Source organism: Boleophthalmus pectinirostris, unplaced genomic scaffold (genome assembly GCF_026225935.1).
Source record: "Boleophthalmus pectinirostris isolate CB_2022bp ecotype Guang Dong unplaced genomic scaffold, ASM2622593v1 HiC_scaffold_18, whole genome shotgun sequence".
NCBI lineage: Eukaryota > Metazoa > Chordata > Actinopteri > Gobiiformes > Gobiidae > Boleophthalmus > Boleophthalmus pectinirostris.
The window spans coordinates 42,735,643-42,744,050 of NW_026571133.1; the positions used below are offsets into that span (position 1 = coordinate 42,735,643).

Here is an 8,408-nt window from a genome sequence, read left to right on the forward strand (position 1 = left end):
ACACATTGTATTGTGGATATAATGATCATGTAATATGGGCTGGGCTCCTCATAAACTGCTTCTGTGGTGATGAACTGACCCACCGACGCCTCACGGGGGATCAGGTTGATATCTCTGATTGTGCTTGTTATTCTGACGAGATCCTGAAAATTGAAGAATGTTCCACTTTTGTTGTAGTCGCTTTTGCTGAGGCAGTGGGTAGTGTTGTGTTTTAAGTTTTAGTTTTTCCTCGAGTGATGCAGAAAAGAGGGAGCTGCTGTCTGTGTGAATGTTCATGTATGTCAGGTCCCACAGGGGGCGCCAGTCACAAAACTGTCACTGTGTTCTTAGGCAAGGCACTTTACCCACATTGCCTAGTATGAAAGTGGTGTGTGTCAGAGATGGTGGTGGTCAGAGGGGCCGATGCCACAGATTGGCAGCCCCCTTCCGTTAGTCTGCTCTGTAAAGCGTCTTAGAGTATCCAAAAAAGCGCTTTATAAAACTGATGCATCATCATTATTATTATTATTATTATTATTATTATTATTATTATTATTATTATTATTAATTAATAATAATAATAATAATAATAATAATAATAATACTCAACCACCCTGAGTAACCCCAGAGCCTCTTTAGAAAACTTTTTTGTGCTGAAATGAGCAGCACCAAATATATAGCAGGTCACAGCTTCATTATTTCATTTTACGCAAACACGAGTGCACTTTAAACTGGAGCAACAGCCATTTGTGTGCACTATCTGCAAACATCAGAATTCCTTTTCTAATTTTGCTGTGTCATGAAAATGAATGCAACAGAGCGTTCATATCAGCAGCAGGCTGTGTGCGTCACTCCTGGAAGGGGCTGTGTTTGATCTGAACATGTTTACCTCACGGAGACACAGCTGAGTAATGTTTACGCAGTTTAAACCCTAAATCTTCTGACTCATTTAATCCCAAACTGTGGAATATCCCAGTCTAAGCAATAACATCATAAAGAAAAGAAGCGGGCATTGAACTCTCAGAAAAGTAACACATTTCACCTTTAAATAAACAGCAGTTGTTGTTTTGGGACCTGAATGTCACACAGCAGTCAAACCTCCATCTTGTGACTGAGCTAATCTTATCAGTGCAGGTCTTAGTTAAACTCCTTCCATCAGGAGAGTGTAGTGTCGCAGAGGAGCTCACGCCTCCAGGACATGGACCAGAGCGGCCTCTCCGACTCGGACGTGGACAGGGCCAGCGGCAGCAGCCCGGGGGACCAGGAGGAGCAGCCCGGGACCCAGGCCTCGGTGAAGTGTGGCTCTGTCATCTCCCCCCTGCTCCACACATGCGCCCAAAGTGTGTCCCTACAGACGCCCGCCTCCACAGACACACCGGGGACGGAGGGGACGGAGGGGACGCATGGAGACGTCCCCCGGGAGACCAGCGATGAGTGTCCTGTGTGCACCGAGCCTTTCCAGAAACAGGTATGGACTAAACTAAACTGTGTACAACAACAACAGCAGTGGAGCAAGAGTGTGTAAAGACATTGTGATTGTGATAAATGTGTGAAATGAGCGCTCATGTCCACGCACAAAAATACAAGAAAAAGCTTCAATTGCAAAATTATGAAAACATTATTTTCATATTTTGGTGTGTATCAGAACTAGGGGTGTAACGATATTCAAGTCTCACGATACGATATCATCACGGTATGAACCTCACGGTACAATATTTATTGTGATATTGTGGGAAAGCTCACGATTAGGGATGTAGCGATATTTTCAGGATATACAAAATATCACGTTACGATATTTGTTGCGATATTTTGTGGAGGCTAATATGTCTCTTTTTTCTCTTAAAATGCCTTGACAAGACTAGGACTAAAACTTAAAAGTGTTAGAACTGTTATTTCTTCTTGTAGTCTGCACTGAAATGGAGCAAATGATCCTGGTCTATGTTGTTCCCTCTGTCTTTTTGTTTTTTTTAGTTATTGGTGCATCATAACTCTTCATTTAAGCAAAGAGACTTGTAATTCAATATATGGTCCGCGATATTATTACGAGAACTTTGACGATACGATATCACGATATTTCGGTTATTGTTACATACCTAATCAGAACTAATTTAAATACAAACTACATACTTATCCTTATATAAGATACTTTAGATAAAGTTCAGCTCCTGGACTGAGATGTCTCCGGTCAAAAGTCACACACCATGGGCACACTTTGTGTACAAAGACATCACATTTATGAAGCAAGAGGTGTGGAATTATGTAGTAAAGAACCTTTCACAGCGAAGTACGGATACTTTGAGGATTAGGAATACAATATTTAAAAAAGTAGTTTAACTTTGTTCCTTTTACTACATAATTCCATATATATACCTCATTTATTGAATGCAATAAGTGCATTTTGGTGCGCATTTTAAACATTTGACAGACAACTGAAATACAAGTATCTCATGATTTATAATATTAATATACAAGAATATTTCATGTAGTTTTATACATAAGAGAGAATTTGTAATGGACATTTAATTTTGGACTATTTTAACTGTTCAAATTGAAATTACAATCACAAGAGGACATTCAGATTTTTGTTTTCATGTAATAAAGTACAATTTGGCTCAGTACAGATATATTTTAAAACAGCTCTTGGGGTCAAAATGAGACTGCTGTGTGCTGTCTGCATTATAAAGGAAGTGCGCTGTTATGCATGCTAGTTGTTGTTTACATTTCTGTGGGAGCCTCTGAAAGTTGTGAAGGTGTGTATAAACTCACTATGGTGAGCAGTTGAGATGCTAGGAGAGTATGTTGTTCTGTCTTGTTGTGTTTTTCATGTTTTAAAGACAGTAAAAATCACATACAGTACCTTTTTGATTTTTATTATTTTTTTTTTTTTTTATATTGTGATATTGTGATATTAGAGAGAATGGCGATAATAATTGAGTGAGGTTCAAATTTTTCCCTTTTCCCTTCTTTTTTTCATCCTCTTCTCCTTTATCCTCTCCTTTCTTGTTCTCTTCTTCTTTTTCCATTACGCCTCTGTTTCTTCTTCTTTTTTTTGGTTTTTTTTTTGCCAGACAGTAGGAGATGTAACAGTAACCGAAATACCATGATATCATATCATCAAAAGTCTCACAATAACATCGTGAGCCGTCACAATATATCCAATTACATGTTTTTCTGCTTAAATTCATTGTTATGGTGCAGCAACAGCTAAAGACAGAGAACTACATAGACCATGATCCTTTGCTCTGTTTCAGTCCAATCTACATGAAATAACATGTTTTCAAATTGTAATTATTTGGATTTGGATGGAGAAAAGTGTCATATTCACAGTTTTGTTTGCCTCCACAAAATATCGCAATAAACACACAAGAAAACATATATATATATATATAATATATATAACCACACTGAAAACTTCTCTGTTCACAAATTGACCCTGTGAAATTTTAAAGAAACATCCTATTTGACGTTGAAAATTTTACCAGTTTTAAGTGTCTTAACTCTGATATACCACTGAATTCAGAATTTTCTTATAAACTGTACACACAGAGCTAACACAAAACACAAAAGGTGTTACTAATGGTAACTGTGTTGTCCCAATGTACAGGATAAACTCTTGGTCAGTTCTTTTTTTTTTTTGCCAAAGGGACCAGACTGTGGAACTGTTTACCAGCTGATTTAAAATTAGACACAAATAGCAACAAATTTAGTAAGTAAGTAAATTACAACTACTGTATGCTTGCACTCCCGCAGTCCTGACGCAAAACAGAACACATTTTGGGACACATTTTGGGACACATTTTGAAAGCTCATTGCGGACGTAGACAGGCGGGTGGGATGATAAACTGCAGTCCCACAAACTAAAGTATAAAGTAAAATATAAAAATGATTCATGTATGCCTATCATACATCATTTGTGCTGGATATTTTATTTGGCATTAATAAAAACATTTTAAGCAGCCAAAATTTGTGGACGTGGTTTAATTTCGAGCACATTTTAGACAATTCCTTTCAGCTACTCCGTGTTTGATAGAGTTTAAGAAAGCGAACGTCCACATCTCGCGGGATTTGTGGGCAGGACCAAGACTGAAAATTCTGTCCCACACACTGTACTTCCAACCAAAAATGTCCTATCTGAAAATGTAATAATGCCAAATATTTCTTATCTGTGTGTTACTAGTGTGTCTTGTCTGTTTTTATGCATGTAGTTTATATTTTTTTTACAGACAAGTGTTGAAAACTTTTGATTTATGTTTATTAAGGACTTCACAATTGCATTAGACAACCCAGATGCACCTTTGAGTGTTAAATAGATATAAATATAGATCTAGAACGCACAAAACACCAATATCTTCAGTTATTTATATTGAGTATTGTACCAACCACTATGTCTTCAAAAAATAGGAAAATTATTTTAATATTAAGTACAATAGCAAAAAAAAAAAAAAAAAGATAACTGTGTCCTGGCTAAAACCACAACCTCCTACTAAAGAAAACTGGTGGGAAAGGGTTAAAGATGTGATGGAAATGGAAAGAGTAACAGCAAGACTGCGATTTAAAATGAAGGAATTTGCGGAGTTATGAGCACCAGTAATACAAAAACAAGATAATGTGTATGCTTCCTTTGGTGTGTGTATGGGTGTATGTGAGCGAGTGAATATGTATGAATGTGTATGTGTGTTTATTAATTCATAAGTAATGCTATTTTTATTTATTTAGTTTGGTGAGGGGGTCATTAATTAATCAGGGGAAGGGATTAAAGGGAAAAAAATATGTATGTATATATGTATGTATGTATGTATGTATGTGTATATATATATATATATATATATATATATATATATATATATATATATATATATATATATATATATATATATATATATATATATATATATATATGTGTGTGTGTGTGTGTGTGTATGTATGTGTGTATATATATATATATATATATATATATATATATATATATATGTGTGTGTGTGTGTGTGTGTGTGTGTTGTATTTATATACATACATACATACATACAGATAGATATATATAGATATAGATAGATAGATATATAGATAGATGGATAGACAGATAGATAGATAATATTAGGCTTTATAACATGAAGTGTAAAAGAGATGTAGTGAAATATATGTATGGATATATGCCTATATGTATATGTGCATGGATTTAAATGTGTGTATATGTGTATATGTGTGTGCGTGGGTGTGCGCATGCATGTGCGTATGTGGGTGGGTGCATGCAGGCATGCGTCCACACACGTATATACATAAGGGGTATTTTTATGAACATATAACGTAAATTAACATAGAGAATGTATGTATATATATATGTATATATGGATGTGTGTATGTATATGTAGGCATATGTGTATATATGTATGTGTAGATGGGTGTGTATATATATATATATATATATATATATATATATATATATATATATATATATATATAGATAGATAGATAGATAGATAGATAGATATGTGTGTATATATGTGTGTATATAATGTGTGATATATATGGATGTGCTTATACTCGTGTAAATAGCTAAATGGACACTTAACATCTCTAATAAAATGAATAAATATATATTTAAAAAAAACAAAAAAAAAAAAAAAAAAACCCACCAATATCATATTGAGTGTGAGCCCATTTAAGGATAATACGCACTTTTAATACAAATGCCCTTTTACCCCACAGGGAGACCACGCTGCCGCCATCCTGCACTGTAACCACCCGGTGTGCCAGCGGTGCCTGCAGGCCGTCCAGCGCCTGTCCCGGGACCCCAGCAGGCTGAGGTGCCCCCTGTGCCGGCAGACCACGCCCCTGCCCCAGTGGGACATGTTCATCCTGCAGGAGGACATGTACAGCGGGGGCGTGGACATATGCCAGGGCGGGCGGGTGGAGGCGGGCACGGACCTCGGCCCCTGGTCTCGCTACAGACTCATGAGGATCCACTCTCTGTACCTGTACGTGTCTGTGCTGGTGCTGCTGCTGCTCATGCTGGGCTACCTGCTGTCCCGAGACAAGTGAAGGACCTTTGTATTTGGAAATCAATAGTAGCAGTAATAGTAATAATATTTGTGTAATCCCTCAGTCGTCCAGGTAGGATCCATCGCAAAGGAGAAATTCAACTCTGTCAACTGGACACAAGTTTTTGATCAAAGATGTTTCGCAGATCATCCAAGCTGCTTCTTCAGTTCTGATCAGATGCTGGTGGACACTGTCTTATATTTTGGGGATGCAATGATATTTAAATTTCTCAATATATATCATATTTCATGATATATAACTCATGATATTTCGATATTTATTGTGATTTTATTTTATTTTATTTTTTGTAGAGGCAGAACAGTATTGCAAATATACAGAATTGCGAATACTTTTTCCTCTTTAAATGCCTTGACAAGATTTTGATTATGTCATAATCCAACTAATAACAGTTACGCTTCATGTAGTTTGCACTGAAACTGTCAGGAGTGTCAAACTCATATTCACAGAGGCCAAAATTAAAAACTGTGACTAAGATATGTAATATTAAGTGTTTTCTTATTAAAATAAATGTTTAATAATAATTTAGCTTAAACATTGAATCCAGAACAAGCAGAATATAAAATAATAATAAAATGTAAAAAAAAAAAAAAGTCTCTATAGTCTATCTGTAGCCAGTGGGAAGCTCTAATACATACCTGATATTATCTTGCGGGCCAAATATAATTATATCATGGCCCAGATTTGGCCCCTGGGCCTGAGTTTGACATGTCTGGTCTATGTAGCTCCCTCTGTTTTTTTCACTCATGTTGCACCATAACAATGAAAGACGAAGAAACTTGTAGAAACTTGTAATTCGATATATTGTGACGGTCCACGATGTTATTGTGAGACTTTTGATGAAACGATATCACAATATTTCGATTATTGTTACATTCCTGTTATATTTCTGGGTTTCAGATGACATCACGGCATTCTATTGGTCAATATTAATGAATACAGATGGGGGTGAGTTCTTGGGTCAATGTGGGTTATGCAAACCTAAACCCTTGAAACAAAACACTGTACTCAACAGTATAAAAGAAACAACAACACATAGTAGAAAATAATTTCCAGACGTCTTCTTGGTTTGTGACAGAATGTGAATAAAGCCTATAGAAAATATTTTACCTTAGATGCAGTCTTAAAAACCACCACCACTCGCTGCTATTTTCTAAAGAGCTTTCTGAGTTGGTGTAATTTTGTTGGTGCATTAGTGTCAGGGCTGCATGACAGAGATAATCCTCCTGACGGCTTCAGGGTAAAAGCTGTTCTGAAGTCTGGCGGTCTTGGTCTGTAGATGGCGCAGTCTTCTGTTTAGTTTAGTCTTTATTTGAAGAGACAGAGTACAGAGACATTAAGCTCATAAAACAACAAACAACAGAGATGTTCCGCACCAGGTTCTAGCAGCTAGTTTCCATCTGCACTCCCTGATTCACAGAAATAAATAATACAATGCAGTGTCTGATGGGAGAGCTGTAAAAGTCCATGTGCTGGTTGGGTAGAGTCCTCCATGATGCTGGAGGCTTTTTTTCCTGCTCCTGCTGATGTTGGTGGTGCTGCTGAACCTCACAGTCATGTTGGAGGTGAGGACGCTCTCCACCACACACCAGTAAAAGGTCAGGACAGACTGGCACAGACCTGCTTTCTGGAGGCGCCTGATAAAATATTGAGTTGATGTGCTTTAGTTAGATGAATAGCTTTGGTTAGACTCAGATGTGAGATGGTGGATGCTCAGTGAGGTTGGCAGTTATAAGTAAGTTTCATAAGTTCCATATTTGGAGCCAATCAGAAGTGAAGTGATTGGAAGTAAAGGCCCTTCTTCTCCTCTAGCAGGAATGACTTGGGACAAAAAAGGCACCTCATTGGTCTGTTATTAACGTGCATTTCTTACAGACAAAACAGAGAAACAAAAACATCAGGACCATGTAGACCTGGTTAAATTGAACATTTTAAGGTTAGAACGATGAGTCTGACAGAAGCATTTGCGACGCTTTTTCAATGAATTTTGTATTATAATATTCTGTATTTGGAACGCAGCGGCTGGTGGGTTTGTTATGTCCATTTGTACAGCCAGTCTATGTCCAGGCCTAGTGCTGCAGTGAAACAGTCGGGTCTCTCAGGAGGATGAGGTCTGGTTCTGTGGAGCAGGTTGTTCCCCTGTGAGCCTGTGAGGAGGGGAGGGGACACATTATCACAAATCAAATGTGAACAATGCAAGTTTGATTTTTTGTTTCTCAACTTTAAAGTTTAATAAATAAAATTGAAAGAAAAATGTCTTGCCTTTTATTATTGCTTTATTATGACTTAAAGCGGCACTATTTCTATTTTCCACTGTTTTCCTCACTCCCCTCATCAGGACAAAGCACCGGATCTTGGTGAACCGAGCCTCT

At 37.2% G+C, this 8,408-nt stretch overlaps 1 protein-coding gene across 1 annotated transcript; it reads left to right on the forward strand.

Annotated features, from left to right (window-relative positions):
• Window positions 1–1,089: 1,089 nt before the first annotated feature.
• Window positions 1,090–6,018, forward strand: LOC110172812 (E3 ubiquitin-protein ligase TRIM33-like). The gene is made up of 2 exons (XM_020938747.2): window positions 1,090–1,447; window positions 5,686–6,018. The coding sequence occupies exons 1-2, from the start codon at window positions 1,178–1,180 to the stop codon at window positions 6,016–6,018; spliced, it is 603 nt and encodes a 200-aa protein (XP_020794406.1). The 5' UTR covers window positions 1,090–1,177.
• The last annotated feature ends 2,390 nt before the right edge of the window (window positions 6,019–8,408 follow it).